This window comes from Pithys albifrons, chromosome 7, assembly GCF_047495875.1.
Source record: "Pithys albifrons albifrons isolate INPA30051 chromosome 7, PitAlb_v1, whole genome shotgun sequence".
Lineage (NCBI taxonomy): Eukaryota > Metazoa > Chordata > Aves > Passeriformes > Thamnophilidae > Pithys > Pithys albifrons.
This window is the reverse complement of record NC_092464.1, coordinates 22,278,437-22,296,232: the sequence shown is the minus strand read 5'-3', so window position 1 is coordinate 22,296,232 and position 17,796 is coordinate 22,278,437. Positions and strand designations below refer to the sequence as shown.

Sequence of the window (17,796 nt, the reverse complement as noted above, 5' to 3'; positions counted from 1 at the left end):
AGTTCTGAAGTATCTTTGGCTTTATTTCCATAGGAGAAGTAAAGCATTTAATTTTCTTCTTCATTGGTCTCTGTGTGATGACTTATAAAACTAGGTGTATGATCTACAAAATATGACAGATTTTAATGTCTAGATGTAAATGTGAATATGTATTGAAGCTAAAGTTTGTTCAGCTTCAAGAGCAGAATTTAAAAACTGTGCTACACATTTAAATAATCAGAATATGAGGAAAGAAGAAATAAATGTGATTTAGATATTTTTTTTGCAAAAGCATTTAAGAAACTCCCATTTTGAAAAAATAGCAAAGCTGAGTTGACTTTTTAAATATGCTTTGAGAATTAGGAATATTGTGGGTGAAAATGGTTTCCTTATTTAAGATGCAGTTATTTAGTAAGTAATTACTTTTAAGAAATTACTTTTTTCTTCCTTCAGGCAACTGGTGCCAGACTAGCATTAATTGCCCAAAATGTAGCCAACCTGGGGACTGGAATTATTATATCATTAATTTATGGCTGGCAGCTGACCCTGCTACTTTTAGCTGTTGTGCCCATCATTGCAGTAGCAGGAATGATTGAAATGAGGATGTTGGCTGGGCATGCTAAGAAAGACAAAAAAGAGCTGGAAGCTGCAGGAAAGGTGAGTCTAATTCTGTGTAATATATGCAGTCATATTTACCAAAGTATTGTTAATGGGTGCATTACTTCCAAATACAGAACAATTCATAACACATACCTTGCAGAGACAGCCAAACACTATGCATTTACACTAGCAGACCTACAGAGCATCACACCTCGTCAATAATAATTGAAGACTTATGTTGTTAACCAACATATATTTTTATAGCTGATAAATCCCAGAATATGCTAAATATTATTTAGGCACATTCTTCTCTCATTCCTGTTCATCTTTGTTTTCCTTATTTTGCAACTCTCTTCATTTTAATATTCTCTTTTCTGGTTTGTTTTTTTTTTTTCTGTCATCTCTTTTTGGCATGTCATCTGTCATACGTTTATTGTACTGCTCTTTTTTTCCCCCCTCCTTCATCTTATTAATGTTTGCAGGGATATGTATATATCCAGTGGTTTCTGTTTGCCATTCCTTTATTTCTTGAGTGGAAGAGAAAAATGAGAAATGAAAAGCAAGAAGGCTAAACTCTTGTTTAACTAATAAATGAAGGCATTTAATGTCACTTCATTCCAAAAATCCTTTTGGGACAGAACAACTATTTCATCACTTCCCAGATAATTGCTTTCTTCAAGGTAAAACTTTTCTAAAATCTCTTCCAATGTCCTACTATTTTTAAACTGAGAAGAAAATCATTTATCTAAGACCATGCCCATAAGGAATAGTATTAATATTCGGATTTGGTGTTTAAAAGTATATGTCTGCACATGTGCTATCAGTGGAACATCCCCTTACAGTTATTTCAGATGCCAGAGAGTCTGGTGGTCTCCAGCTGCCATTTCAGAAGCGTCTGGGTCTACTCTATACTCTGTGTCATATCTGCAATGCCTTACCCAAATGTTTGGAGTATCCTAGAGCATCTCCAATGGCACAAGCCACCAGCATGTAGGCAAGTGAATTAGAGTCCTTCCCACTCCAGTCAGTGGTTTTGGAGAAGGAGGGTAGGCAGCTGAATGATTTCTCATTGTGTTGAATATGTATCCACTGACTGCACTGAAAGCACCTAAATTTTGGTGTCTTCATCTGGATCTCGTATCTCCCCCATCCCTCCAAGCCTCTCAGTAACTTCTGTTTACTAAATGGGTTTTTATTTCCGTCCATCATATCTATAAAGTTCCTCAAAAACATTTTTGTCCTTCCAAGGCCACAAGAAATTGTACAGACTGATCTTCCCATGGGCATTTTCATTTTATTTTTTTAAAAAATCATGGTTTTTTTCAGAAAAAAAATTTGTGTTCTTCATGGAAAATCTGCATTCTGCAAAGGGTTGCTGAACTGAAGTTATTAAAAAACTTACTTTATGGTCTTTATCAGGCCATAATGCATGAAATGTATATTTCAGCAAAATATATTAAAGCCCTGAGGGTCTTTTCACAGAATCACAGAATTCTCAAGATTGTCAGAGACCTCCAAGATCCTCCAGTCCAACCTATAACCACTATAATCACTCCTAAACCATATCCCCAGGTGCCACATCCAAACACCTCTTGAACACTCCCAGAGACAGTGACACCACCTTCTCCCTGGACACCTATTCCAATACCTGACCACATTAAAACTGAAGAAGTTTTTTCTAATAGCTAATCTACATCTCCCCTGGCACAAATTAAGGCCATTTCATCTTGTCCTTTCACTTGAGACATGGCTAAAGAGACCAATCCCCACTTCACTACAACCTCCTTTCAGGTAGTTGTGGAGAGCAATGTGGTTCCTCCCTGAGCCTCCTTTTCCCCAGACTAAGCAACCTCAGTTCTCTCAGTCACTCCTCACAAGACATGTTTTCTAGACCCTTCACCAGCTTTGTTGCCTTTCTCTGTTCATATCTAGCCCCTCAATGTCCTTCTAGAAGTGAGGGGCTCAAAACTGAACTGAGTACTCTATGTGGCCTCACCAGTGCCAAGTACAGCAGGACAATGATTTTGTAGACAAGGTCTACAAAAGTCTGGATAAATTACTGTTGTTATTGCCCATATTCATTTCCTACTGTGTGTACAGTTCTGAGTTATAAAAAGACTTACTACTTTGCATTTGTACAGCATCTGTACTTGCAAATGAGCTCTCCTGCTTAATACCCATCCTTAGAAATGAGACTGACTGGCAACTGAACAGAGCTTAGATACAGGTGTTTAATGCCATTTGAGATGCACTAGGAAATTGAAAATATCCATCCCAGTGGGACTGTCAACTATAATACAGTGCATGTGGGAATCCCTGCCCTCCCAGAGCAGCAGGAGTGGAGGACAACTGGAATACTCAACACATATTGCACTGGAGGAGTTGTGTGTGCTGTGCACTCAAGCCCAGTGGTTCATTCAGAGGTGAATAGAGGGATGCAGCACTATTCCAGCATCTGAAAAGATGGGATTGTTCAGGTGTCACCTGTTGGTCATTTCTAGGCATCATCCATTCTACATTCATATGGACTAAATAGACCATACAGGTTTCTGGCCTCACTCTGTGGTCATTGGGGAAGACTTGGTGGGCACCTCCATCATCTTAAAAGACCATGTAAAAGCTTTGTATCTGTTACTCCCAGGTAGTGATGACTTACTGCCTTCAAATGATACTGAGTACCTTTGTGCATAAAAATGACTCAAGTCTAAATAATCTGCAAACTTAAAGAAGGTATTATTGTTCAGATCAAATATTTACTGCTGAGAACTAAGTTATGCTCTAAGGCACATAAGTGACCTGGATGTTTTTATTATAGCCCAAACTTGGGAAGTTGAATGCTCATATGCCATTTTTCTTGTTGAATATCATCTCCATAACTATCATTGCTGTCTAACAGTTTGTCACCACTTATTTGTAGGACATTGAAGAGGTCTTATCAGAAAATTCTGAGCATTGTGAGCAAATCTCATTGTCATAGAAAGACAAATGTAAAATGCTTATTTTTGATATCAAAGGTCCATGATTTTAATAGCCAGTATAAAAAAATAGAAAATTACATTCCAACAGAATCATTTTATTAGTTTAGAATAAAGAACTGCAACATAGTCTTAACTTTTGATTAAAACATTTGTGTTTCAATTGCAGATTGCCACAGAAGCAATAGAAAATATTAGAACTGTTGTTAGCTTGACCCGAGAAAGAAAATTTGAGTTGATGTATGGAGAACATTTGATTGTACCATACAGGTATAATACAAATAACTAAGCTAAGAGAATATATCTGTAATAAATTGCAGACATTTACTTTGTAAAAAAAATTTTTTTGTAGTGTATATGATTTGATGTATAATTTAATTATTTCAGAATTAATGTAAATATTTTGTGTATTTGCTTATTAAACAAACACAAGCACCACCAGCTGACATTTTTTAAAAATTGGTTTCATTAATTTTCATTATAATATTGGTATCTTCTGTTATAACGCAACTTGTTTTGGAAAAAATGTTAGTTTTAAGTAAGCTTTGGAAGTGATCTAATCTGAATTTCCACCTGAAGTGTCTTGCACATTTAATTACAACCTTTTAAATGTAAATTGAATATTACATTAAGCCATTTTTTGCTTATTCATTTGTGGCTGAAAAAAAAAGTAATATAAATCTGCCTGGACTAAATCTGTCAGTGAAAGTTTTATTTGCTCTAGAATGGAATGTTTCCTTTTCAGATATCCATGAGAAAAGTAAAGGAAATGGCATATGCACACAGATATAACGTGAGACAAGTAGGAACACCATTAACACAGCAACCATAATTGAGTGGTTAGAGCACAGTGCAGGACATGAAAGAAATTACTTAACTGTTTTCTCAGGTTGCTGGGTTTTGACTTCATCTCTCACAACTTGCATAACAGTGTCTAACCATTCTCAGGGTTGACATTGATGGGATTGCTCTGAGACTTTCAACTTACTGCTGTTCTAGTATAAACAAGAAGTTATTGCCCCATGGGTCAGTTTGTGTGGAAGAGAGATGTGTTCTTTAATTAATGTTTCAGTGTATATACACTTCCAATTCATAGAAGTATCAACTGAAGTCCATTTTTTTTTCATGCTAGGACTTAAGTATGATTGCATACTTTGATGAAAACATGCATTTGTTCTTACAGAAATTCTGTGAAGAAGGCACATATATTTGGCTTTTGTTTTGCCCTTTCCCAAGCAATGATGTTCTTTACCTATGCTGGCTGTTTCCGGTTTGGTGCCTATCTAGTGGCAAATGAACTCATGGAGTACAAAAACGTATTTTTGTAAGTATCTCATTTGCAATCTTTTTTCTGTGCATCCAGAAAATTAATTTATAATTTAAGAGACAATACTGGGCTGTGGAAACAAGTATGAGAAGACTGAGATACTACCAGTATGGATACCAGTGACCTCAATACCCAGGAAGGTCAATCACACTGATTTTTTTTTTTTTGGCAACGTAATTATGGTTAACAGAGTTTGTTTTGACTGGAAGTTGCTGGAAAGTGTCTGAATCCCATCTACTAGCTGAACGTCTCCAGCCAGTGCACTTCCAGTGGTTCAGTTAGCTATGAAAGGGGTTGTTTTACCTAAAATTGTGTGAGTCCTTCTAGGCTGTTTCAATGCAGAATAAACCAGACTATTTTATGTACCTCTGAAGAGAACAGGCAAAATTTAAAATAAATGAATCTATTTTACTTAGCCTTAAAACAGGCTGAGGTCTCATAAGTCAAATACCATTCCTCAGTGATAAGTAATCAATCCTCTGTTGTGTGGCAGTAATTAATAGCTGAAGACAGCAGGCTCTTAAACTGTTCTAATGTAGCCCATAAAACTTCATAAATTTACATAAAAATCACCATTAAACAATAATAGCATAGTTTTCAACCCTGAAATTTTTTCCAGTAGAGGTGTGATAGAAAACTAAATCTTTATTGTCACCTTGTTCCAGGCTTGATTTCTTATTTTCATTGATGCCTTAAAAATTGATCGCTTACTCCCAAAGGTCATTGACCCATAGAGAGGAAACCACAGTGATGGTAGAACATAGTTAGAGTAAGAATTTTGCCATCCGTTGACCCTTTTCCTTATAGCCCCAGCTGAGACTTAATATAGTTAACCAATATTAAAAAAAAATAAAGAAATTAGTGCTAATAAGTAAGGAGAACACTGAATTTGAAATGCAGCCATATTTCTCTTATATCATTAAAAGAGGGTAAATAGAAATTTCTGGACCTGAATGAGTACTTAAAGCAATAATAGTCTGTAACTGCTCTATTCTTTATAAATGTAGTCCTCTTTTTATTCTGAGCCAAAGCAAAAGTCGACTGCAGCCCCATTTTCATTCTCCTTTTCTTCATTGTGTATTGATTTTTTTTTCCTGATTTCTTTTATAGAGTATTTTCAGCTGTTGTATTTGGTGCAATGGCATTAGGACAAACCAGCTCTTTTGCCCCAGACTACGCCAAAGCCAAGATCTCAGCAGCCCACCTGTTTCAGCTGTTTGAAAGAGTGCCCTCAATAGATAGTTACAGTGAGGAAGGAGAGAAGCCTGTAAGTAAGCCATGTGTAATGGCTGATACTATTTTTGGTAGCATGAACAGCACTCTTCTCACTTCCTCAAACTGATTGTTCCTCTCCCGATTACATCCTTTTCTCAATGCATTCTTGACACTATCTGGACTCAACATGGGCCGAGTTCTCTATTGTGTCCAGCTTTTGGCACTCTGAGCAAAAGGTTTTGTTTTGAAAACCCCTACTGATTTTGAGGGTGAAGGAGGGGGAAGTACTTGTGAAATTCCATTTGAATCACCTGTTAAATTGTCTTAAAGATGTAACAATGATACTATTTTAATTACAGGAAACATTTGAGGGAAACATAACAATCAAAGATGTGGCATTTAACTATCCAAACCGACCAGAAGTCAAAATCCTCCAAGGTTTGAATGTAAAAGTAGAAAAGGGACAAACTCTGGCTCTTGTTGGTAGCAGTGGCTGTGGAAAGAGCACTGTTGTTCAGCTGCTCGAGAGATTTTACGACCCACTTGATGGAGAAATGGTAAGTATTTTTGCAAGAACGTGTCAATAAATTGAGGGTATGTTTACTGGTTTTATGTGATGTGATAAAGCATAACAGACATTTCTAGTTTTTTTTTTCAAGTATTTTTAATGTTAAAGATCAGGACTGGCTCATCATGGCTCCTTAATTAAATGAGACTTATATACAAGTCCTAATTTTCCCTCATTATAAGGAATTAAAGAAACAAGATCTATGTGGTAAAAATAGGTGTGATCCATGACCTAATGACAGCTTTGAATTCAAAGCAAATTTCCTGATTTTTTTATACGATGAACACTTTAAAAATTGTTAAATATACATATAAATCTCTACTTCTGTATAGTGTAGTAAGAGAATTTGCCATCTGTGTTCTTTCAAAAAAAACAAAATCAGTGAACATTGCCAGAAATAATTTTTATCATAATTTTTACTTGTCAGAAACATCTTTCAGAGCATGTCTACCTAACAAGTAATAGGTTGTAAATACTTTCAGTAGTTTTGGTTTAAAATATATGTCAAGTTTCCTACACTACTTATTAAGCAACTTTACATGTGTTATTTTTCACATAACAGTAGTGTTTATTCCTGTTACTCTTTGATGTAAATGGGCTCATAGATTGTGTTTGAAAAAGAAGGCACACATTTTGGTGCTCAGCTTTGATGAAGTGAGAAGAAGGCCTTCAGAACTTGTCTCTGCTGAGATATTCACAAAACATAAAGCTATACTTAAATAAGGTCTAGATGCTATGGGCAAGATTTTTTGAGGGTGGAAATGCCCAAACATGTCCAGTGGAGCAAAATGATGTGTAGAAAGAAACAGTCAGGTGCCCAGGAAGTATGTTTATCTAAGTACAACTTCCTTAGCAATGTTTTTGCCCTTGTATCCATTAACAATCAAAAATGGTTTACTGAAAGAAAAAGCACAAACTTTCGGCATAGAAACCAAAAAAGTGGTGGACTGATTCAGAAGCTGAGTTGTCCTGTGAACTGAGGTGAAAGAGATGTGTGCTTGAAAGCAGCAACTGTTAGAGCATCTGTTCACAAAAGCGAGCACTGTGCTGTTCTGGTAAGGACAGTAGCTATGGCTTCAAGTCATGCTGTTCGGTATGGTAGATCCAAAATGCATAATAACTGTTCTCTATCTTCTTAACTGGTTTTTCACATCAAATAAGGGGCAGGACATCAGCCCTAGCAGCCTGCAGATCCATTGGTATTCTAAGGAAAAAGGATAGTAAATACCTATATAGCTGAAAGCAATTTCTTGTTCCTAGCTTATTTTTCCTTCTTTATAGCTGCAGATGATTTCAGTGGGTTTTGAATCAGGTTCATTATGAAACATTTTTCTTTGAAAAACAGCTGTATTGGCTGCAAATTGGCTGTTCTAGCAAAACCGTGGAATTAGTAGATTAATCTCCTCCAATAGCTGCATATGAAGAGGGCAATTCTTCAGCTACCCAGCTGATCATGTCACTCAACACCGAGCCTGAGCGCTGCACTGGGTGATTCTAGTGCAGATGTAACAGCCCTTTTAATGTCCTCAGATATTAGTGTCCTAGTGGAGATGACTTGTATAATTGTGAAACAGAGATAGAATTTATATATATCTATATCTATATTTATCTGTTTTCATTTATCTAAGAAACAATTATAGCAACTCAGCAGCCAAATTTTGCAGAAGTGTGAGTTGCCAATAAAGAAAACAGGCTGCAAGTGACATCTTAAGGAATCCATAAGTAAATTAGAAGTGTGTGAATAAATGAACCAAATTTTTCTTTTATTTTAATGGAATTCTGCTGTGAATCTATTCCTTTAGGGGAAATGTACGGGCAACGTAGAGGAAATTTTTCCTGCTGAAGAAAGAAATGAAAGAACTTCACCCAAAGTTTTTTGAAGTTGCCTCAGAATACCCTTTCTTCCACTGTCTTCAAAATCCTAATTAAATCCTGAAACAAAGAAAGGGACTGAGGGAGTAGAAGGGACTATCCTTACTTTTATATAATAGCCCTTGGAAAATCTAGGGGCATAGGGGAGGAGGAGGCCAAGAGATTATGTGAGTTTTCAATTAATATCTCTCAGGAAAGAGCTGCAATTGCGCAACTTCTGTGTATGAATTTACAGTAAGTCTCCAATACATATAGAGCCATGTGACTAAAATATGAAATGTTTGGTTTTTCAGCTTTTTGATGGCAGAAATGCAAAAGCACTAAATATCAAGTGGCTGAGAGCCCAGATTGGTATTGTCTCCCAAGAGCCAGTCCTGTTTGACTGCACTATTGCTGAGAACATCGCGTATGGAGATAACAGCCGGCACGTGCCATTTGAGGAAATTGTTAATGCAGCAAAAGAAGCCAATATTCATACCTTCATTGACTCTCTGCCAGATGTAAGTTATTCCTTTTCTCTCCCACTCAGAACTGGAGGTGACCTGAAGTGGCTGTGAAAAATTGTGTCTACTTGTAATTACCTGGGTACCATAATTCCCTGAGATGCAAATAGAACTGAAACTATTTTTAAAATATTTTTCCTTTCTTAACTGTGTTTACCATACTTACTTTTACTCTGAGAGATTCCAGTGTCAGATAGAGAGACAAACATTCAAGAGCTCAGGGAAGAAATGACACAATTGTAACTGAGAGCTGGAAATGAGGAGAGGAGTGGAGGGTTTGAAGTAAGTTGGACATTTCTTTTTAAGCTTTTGTCTATTTCAAACGTGTAAATGACTCTGCTAGACTGACAAGGTTACACGTTTCTTCTAGTTATACCTAGTACGAATTTAAATTTCTAGTATTCCTATGGTCCAAAAATCACTAAGAAGTTTTCATATATATATATATATGTATCTGACCTACTCATAATATGTTAGAATATTTACAAATAAGTATTCAGAAAGACTAAACATTTCATCCCATTTCCCCTGAATTTTCATCTTACTTTGCATGATTTTGTCTTGGAAACATCCTAAGGTAAGAAAAAAATTTATTATTTATTTTTGTATGGATTTTCTTCTGTGTACCTGACAAATCAATTTATAACCTATGTCAACTTGCATTCAAAACTTTCTGAAGCTAGGAGGTCACCAGCTTTGTATGTTGTGCATATTCTGATTAGTTTCAGGTGGATAAATGGCTTATTGCATGTCTTGAAAAAATACAAAAGCCAAGGCCCATGATTTTTGCAGACCATGTTCACTTTCTATTGACTTATCAAGATCTACCCTTTCCAAAACTTCATGGAGAAAGCTTATGTTACATAATGATGTCTCAAACAACTTTGGTGGTTTTTGCAAATGAATATTTAATACCTCACAGACTACCATAACCTACACTTGACTTTGTCCAGAGACCTGACTGGTCTGCCTTAACTTACCTATCTAAATTAAAAGTATAGTTGTTCAGACAGATACAGAAAAAATGTGTAAATGTCTGTGTCCATATATAGATACATAATTTGGCCTGAACTGGTACATCTTACATAGTGTAGGTTTTTTTTTTTTTAAGGAAGAACAAAAGTGGGTTAGAATTAGAATAACTGATTTGTTTGAACACTAAATTGGAGTGTTCAACGTCAGGGTTTGACCGCCCCAACACTGTCACAGACTATCACTGACCTTTGGTGTTTCATCTCCTGATTGAGGATAACATTGCAATCCAGTCCTACAGAGAGCTGTTGCTTGAATTTATGAAATACTTGATGTTACAAAGAAGTCTTCTAGTGAAAGACCTGTAGGTCTGTGTCAGATAGCAATTCTGGTCAGATGTTTTCAGAGACCTTCTGGCATGGAATATGCAGTTTATGGGTGGCTGGTGTCAGAGCTGACATGCTGCAATATACTTCAGAACTGATTTGCATTCATAGCCTGAACTTAATCTGTTATTTCCAGAAATACAATACTCGTGTAGGAGACAAGGGAACTCAGCTTTCTGGTGGCCAGAAACAACGTGTTGCAATTGCCCGAGCTCTCGTACGTCGGCCCCAAATTCTGCTGCTGGATGAAGCTACTTCTGCCTTAGACACAGAAAGTGAAAAGGTAACTTAAATTGGAGCCAGGAGTCTGGAATCTAAACTCGTAGCCCCCACCTCTCTTTTTATTTTTAAATTAAGATTATAGTTTTTACTCTCCCAGATTGAAGCCAAAAGCTGGAAATACGTTGTCATAGGCAAACTACATATTTATGCTAATAAACAAATATAAATATCTTAATCTTTCTTGCAAAAAAAACCAAAAAACTATTTTTTGCATCTGTGTGGCAGTAGGCAGATTGAAATTGCAATGAAGAATGCAGCTTAGACTAAAATCCTTCAGACTTCAACTAAGAAAGTGCTTGTTTCATGTTTATGTCTAATACAGTAAGTTCCAGTGAAAATTTGCAGAACACTTACTTCTTTTTAAAACCCAAATCTGCAATCTAGGTACAACAGAAGTACAACCTAGCTGTAGAAAAACAACACAGAGTCCACAAAAATATTTATTATTATTGAGGCAAATATTATATCAAATACTATAATCTGAAAAGTTAAAACACTTGAACTAAGTTTTGATCAATTGTAGACATAAAGAATGAGGTTTGAGAGGAAAATGCCAATAAATAATCCCATGATTCACTGTTTTCTTAATTATGTGCCAGTTAAGTATTGAATTTTTATGTCTTATTTTATTCTGCATTAATAAACATAAGGAATAAATAAAAGTAAGCAGATGTCTTTAGTATTTTTTGCCAGTGCTCTAAGAAAAAGATGATTCATGAGATTCCCTGCAAATTCATGAGAACCTGTATGATTGCAGTTGACCCAAGAATACTGACTTAACTGCTCTATATAATTAATCTGTCATGAAAGGCACCTGTGGAGGTTCCCAATTAAACTTCCTCTTCACACAAGGGCCAATACTGAATTCAGACCTAGACTGAGCTTAGTGCTCTATCTGGTAGGGTCCTTGAAAATCTCCATTGAGATGCAGCAGAGATTCTTTTATCCCTGTTCCAATGCTTATTTATCCTTGCAGTTAATGCTATTTTTAACATCCAGTCAGAACCTCTCCTGTTATGATTTATGACCATTTTCTCTTGTTCTTGTGCCATGTACCTCAGTAATGTGCCTGATTCTATCTAATCCTCTCAACTATCAGAGCATCAACCGCTGTAACAGTTTTGACCCTTTGCAAACACAGGCTAATCCTAAATCAGGAAGATTGAGCAAGATATTCCCTTTCCCTCACTATCCTATTGCAGTTTACTTCACAGATGACAATTGAGGTGCGTGTCACAACAGCTGCCAGAATAGTTCACCTTTTGGTTTTTCCTTGTGCAGATTGTTCAGGAAGCACTGGACAAAGCCAGAGAAGGCCGTACATGCATCGTGATAGCTCATCGCCTCTCCACCGTCCAAAATGCTGACAAGATTGCCGTGATACAGAATGGCAAGGTCGTAGAGCAAGGCACCCACCAGCAGCTTCTGGCTGAAAAAGGCATTTATTATTCTCTGGTCAATGTTCAAAGTGTGTAATGCAACATGTAAACTAAAGGCAGTGCTTGTCTCTGACTTGCCACTGGAGCTGCTCCTGCCACTGTAATTATTTCAGTATCAAGGGTCTGTCTTGATAGTTTTTGTTTTCCTCCTTCCTTTCATAAATCGCACAAAACTAAGTAAATAAGTACCAGTTTTCATTATTCAAACTGCTTTACTGTGTGGCCAAAGCAGTGGCCTATTGCATTCATGAAAGTATAAGCATGCTAAGCCAAATGTAATTAATATTAGCTTGCTTTGAACTGCATAAAATATCACATTAATCAGGCATGTCTTGTAAGCAACCAGAAAACATTTTCATGCTCAGTAACTTTGCTATTGTGAGAAACGAACCTCAAGCCTTAAACTCACTGTGTAAGACACCGTCTATCTTGGCCTATTAGGCTTGTTACCAACTTGTTATGAGAACTTGCAGGTCAGTTGAAGTTGGATTCCAGCTCTCACTTCTTGTGATGTGGTGAGTTTTAGCCTGAGATGACAGCAAATGTCTTGAAAATATGGACACAGGCTGAAAAGAAGAATCCCAGAAACCTAAGAATCTTATGGATGGTTAGTAACTAATCACTGGAGAGCTGCAACCTTAAGAGGCGGAAGAAGACTATTTGAAACATAACACAGAAAAGAAACAGCAGATAAGAAAAAAAGCCAAACCACAACTGATGGGCAAGACAAGGCACCTGCTGTGACTGGGAAAGTTGCTTTTTGCAAGTCTCCCCAAGTCCTAGGGGTCAGAGGTCAAAGACTAAGAACTCTCTAAAGACTGCAATATTTTATAAAAGGTGAAAATCCTGCACTTGGACTTGGAGGAGGGGGAAGGAAGGCATCCTTTTCAGTGTTGGCATCCTTCATTGAAGAGCTCTTGGACCGATCACCGTGCCTAAGACTCTCAAGGACTGTAATCTTGGTGCTAAATCCTTGGCATCAGCTCTGTGATATTGTATATTATTTGCTAATTTAGGACGACTGCTAAATGCTAGCTACTTTAAATATGTAGTAATATTGATGAATAATTACTAGTGACTAAACATAAGCAATGTATATTGTTAATTAATATTTATTCAGTAAAGTTTGGTTTTTAAGTTTAAAACTGGCCTGATTAATCAATCCTCCACCCTTCCACCATGGCAATTTCTGATTCCCTGAGATTTATACATCTAGTCTGTCTTACCTGCATCTAGATATTTATATACACATCAATTAGGCTCATCAATGTACTAGCAACACTGTTTAGAATGTTGTTTGATGCAGTCTCATTGTATTCCTCTTGAATCACATACCCATCTTCTTTTGTTTCTATCTTAGATGGAAAACCAGTTTGACTGGGAAATTTGTTTGTTTTCTATTTGTGCTTTACTTAATATAGAAGGATTCTTGTCCATGAGTAAGGCTACTATTCTGTATAATAATATAAATAAGTTAGACTTGCAATTGCAAGAATTGAAGAGATACTCTTTAACATTATAGTCTGAAGATTCAAGTAAGAATAGACTTGGGTTTTGTTTCACTAAATTCTGGATGCTAGTATTTTGTTATTAAACTAGAATTTTTAATTATACAGTTTCTAATCATTAGATTAGTAATTACTGGATTCTTTCCCCAACTTGTGCAATTTTGAAGATGCTTGATTTACCATGTCATTATTCTGAAGTAATAGGCCTTTTTTCCTCTGTCTTATTCTTCTTTGGAGAGCCTGCAGCAGTTTCAAGCAGGGAAATGGTTTGAGGGAAGGTAGTCTAGCAGTTTTCCCCCACATTTCTTGCGCCTCTTGACCCATTACCTTTGGAATAAATCTTTAGGGAGATGTCAGCATTGACACCACCTTGGCAATCCTAACCACTTTGCAAGCATACACCACCGAGTGTGGAGAGACAGGAAGCAAGAAGGACTTAAGTCCAACAGTCTGATAGCCCTTGTGCTGAAATGACTAATCACAATAGAGCTCTCAGAACTAAAAGAGAGTTTAGATCTAGAAAGTCTTTCTTACCACATTTCTTATCAGGGTGTTGCTATTGCCAGAGTTCTCCAGCATACTTACCACTAGAAGGACAATTTGCTGTACTTTTATGCGAGTACCTCACCACTAAACCCTTCTGTAATTTCTAACATACAGTGAGTATGTAAATAAACTCCATCATCTCCCTCACCTCAAGAGTTTCTGAAGGAGTATTTCTCACCAATCCCATAAACCATGTATCCTCTCCAAAGGGAGACTGCACATCAGTTCTAGATCTCCACTAGTCTGTTTTTCAGACATTCCCTCAGATTTCTTCCTGAACTATCCCACATGTTAGAGAAAGTCAACAGTCTTCCTCCCTGACACTGCCTCCCCATCAAGCTTGCTTTAATGGAACTGGTTATTCTTTCTTACAAAAAATCCTTTGAACTGGTTGTCTCTTTCTTGCTGTTATACTGGTGTATGAAAACTACCTTCCTGGTAGCATTAATTTCTATAAGACACTAAAGATCTCATCAAAACAATAGTTAAAGAGTAAGCCTTGTAATCATTCATAGTGCATATAGACATAAAGTTAATCTCTTCCTTCAGGATTATGGTATATTTGCAATTTATAACTCTTCCTCCTACTACTCTCCCTCAAAACATGGTCCACTGCCTGTGAATACAGGGTGAAAACACTCGACCAGCAATTCTTGTGCAGAAAAAGCCAATAAATAACTGTTGTTGTCAAGGACCTAGTTTTCGAGACAAATAGTCTAGAACAATGTAGTTTAGTCATTCATTCATTGTCTATTTATAAGAGAGGACAGTATCTTTTATTCTAGTTATTTTAATGTAGTAAAATGAAAGCAGAGAGTAAGAAAAGGACCAGCAGCAACTTCAAATCCTTTGCTGTGAGTTTAATGAACTGTAGAGATATCAAAAGTAGAGAACAGGAAGGAAAAGTGCAGAACACACAAGGACAGCTATCTTTAGCAATCCCTGTTACTGTAAACTGAGTATATTTCCTTTAGTCCTTATGTGCTTAAACCTGCATACATTGCATTCTAGCTGTACTCTGTCAACTAGGGAGATCAGTGTCTTAATGCTGTTGCTGTAGAGATCTAGGACAGGACTGCATGTAATTTAAAGTCAGCACTCATACCTAAGTCATTTATCCAAGCAAGTCCATCTTCTGCAGAGTTAACAAAGGTCTGGCTCATGAAGACTATGTCACAGTTCATCCCATTCTAGAGTTGCTGTCACTAGCACATAAGAACTTCTTCATAAGAACACATGATCATGATTGTCATAAACACCTAGCCTGTTAATGCCTTAGGGTAGAGAAAATGAGTCACACCTTGGGAATGACTGCTCTACTAAAATAAGCATCTTAGATCCACCACTACAGAATGTTTCACAGAAGCAGATCCATAAGCACTGGTTGCAGCCTTGTATTCACCAAGACAGAGACACTTTTTACAGAAACACTAGAAATTGTATGGGACTATTTTAAAATACCCCAACATTTAAAGTCATTGATATTTTGATAGCTTAAAAGATAAATACTGCACCTCCATGTATAACATGTATATTATATGTCTTTATAGATATGATTGAAGTCCTTTTGGTTACAAATGGTATAATTCATTTGCTAAGTAAAGGAGACAAATACATTAAGATTTTTTTTAATACTGCAAGAGGAAATAGCATCATCCTTACATCATCTAACAAACAGGAATAGTTTTATTTCCCATGTTAATTCTGATTTGGATCTTAAATCACAGATGAATAAGAGGTAAGTTAATAACTTGATTAATGCAAGAAAAAATTAAGTTCATATATGTAAGATATTAAAATGAAGAAATGTTGAGGAAGAAGGAATGCATATCTATCTAACAGCATAGCTATTAGTTTCCACTTACTTTTTAAGTGTTCTTAATGAGATCATCTTTATTTACAGTGATATATAAAGGGAGTCAGAGCAGAACTTAGAAAGAATGAAACTACTATAGGTGTGAGGTCACTTGCATTATCTACTGTATTTACTACTGATGCTCCGAGGATCTGTTTAGTTAACGTTGGCATCACACTTTTTTCTGCTTAAGCACTCTTGTCTTCCCCAAGATGAATTTTTTCTTGCCTTCACTTTTACATATATCTCATTTTATGCTGTTTTCATTTTGTATTAATCAATGTTCATGCTTGTTGCACAAACTCTTCAATCATTCCTTGATAAGCACATAAATCAGAGCTGTAAAACAATACATTGTTTCCATGTTGTTCAACAAACAAACAAAAAAAATTTATGCACACATCCCAAGGGACGAGTAGAAGAAGGCACTATGGAATTATAACCTTTTTTTCTACTTGTACAGTGAATTCTTAATCTAAATTAAGTTTGCCCAAGATTTTTTTTTGGGTGTGGCACAGCTCTGCCCCAGATGCTGGAGAGAGGAGTGGCCTAGAACAGCTATTCGCGTGGTGCTTTTGTCACTGCGCTTTTCATAAGCTGGCAAAAAGTTCAGTGCAAAGCACAGGAGAGGTCTCTGAAAGGCAACTGTGCTCACAATCCAGTGTGCTGGCTTATGTCTTTGGTGGGGATGGGGGTTTGCTGGTGTCTGCCACGCTCACTCGGCTGGCAACCTGCCAGGATGTTCATTTGGAGGGCTCCTGGCATCACCCTGAGAGGATCCCAAGGGCATAGAGAGAGGTGTTGCTGCCCTTTCTGGGTGTGGGAGAGAGACCTGAGCCTGTGGGCTGGGCTCCAAATGACGTCATCACTTCTTTTTTGGTTGGGGAGAAGAAAATGTGACAGAGCCAGCAGCTTTGATGCCTGCCTGACCATTTCCTTCCCCCCCTGCTGCAGGCAGAATGATGTGCTCAGAAGATTTATATGGGTAGAATATGTATCTCCACATGTCTGTCTATTCTTCAATGTAAAAGAAGGTGAGTTATTAAACATGAGAGTTATTTAAATATCTCCTAAATTAGAAACAACTTAGGCATCACTCTTCATGCATGCTAGATTTGAGAATTACAGTTCAGGATGCAATTATTTCCCTGTTCAGCTTGTTAAGGGTACATTCAAAGAAACACAAAACAATCTAGTTTTGCAGAGGTTTATAATTTTCTTTCCTGCAATTTCCTGAGGAGCATGATAAATAATCAGAAATTTCGTTGCTCAAATGGCTTTCATTTGTAGATATTTGAAATCTTTCCTCTGAAGATATGATTATGCCTTCTAACTCTCATTCTCCCATTATTGCCTATGAGACTTTAATGATAGAAAAAATAAATGTGATTTCCATCTAAGAACCTTTTATTGATAAAGAATTTCTAAAATTTCAAAATATCCTTCAAAATTTCTCTAGAACTACTCATGAAAAAAATTAAAAGCTAGGAGGAATTTTTGTGTCCGAACTTTGTCACCAGTTTTCTTTGAGCTCATGATGAAAGTTGTGTATTATCTTCTTTATTATCCAATACTATAAATCAACAATTTTTCTTTCTGTGGCCATGTCTTTAATTTGCCACATGATGGCCTCCTTTGTTCAGAAAATGGTTATGATGGTCTGCTTTGTCTTTTTCTTTTTACTTCTACATGTATATCTTTTTTGATTCAGTATATGCAGCATTCTGTCTAATCCAAAGAGCAATAGTCTTAATGAGCATTTGGTTACT

The 17,796-nt window shown here is 36.6% G+C and overlaps 1 protein-coding gene across 4 annotated transcripts in view; it reads left to right on the top strand.

The window, feature by feature from the left end:
* Positions 1 to 13,729, top strand: part of ABCB1 (ATP binding cassette subfamily B member 1) — a 51,361-nt gene extending 37,632 nt beyond the window's left edge. For 2 of the 4 annotated variants that reach the window (XM_071560535.1, XM_071560534.1), the window contains 8 exons: positions 433 to 636; positions 3,724 to 3,824; positions 4,738 to 4,878; positions 5,992 to 6,148; positions 6,456 to 6,653; positions 8,830 to 9,036; positions 10,534 to 10,680; positions 11,961 to 13,729. In XM_071560535.1, the coding sequence (XP_071416636.1) occupies positions 433 to 636; positions 3,724 to 3,824; positions 4,738 to 4,878; positions 5,992 to 6,148; positions 6,456 to 6,653; positions 8,830 to 9,036; positions 10,534 to 10,680; positions 11,961 to 12,155 (1,350 nt within the window). In that variant the 3' untranslated portion in view covers positions 12,156 to 13,729. Of the gene's footprint in view, positions 1 to 432; positions 637 to 1,061; positions 1,254 to 3,723; positions 3,825 to 4,737; positions 4,879 to 5,991; positions 6,149 to 6,455; positions 6,654 to 8,829; positions 9,037 to 10,533; positions 10,681 to 11,960 lie in introns of those variants that run through there. The other 2 variants (XM_071560536.1, XM_071560537.1) reach the window with 2 other exon arrangements.
* The last annotated feature ends 4,067 nt before the right edge of the window (positions 13,730 to 17,796 follow it).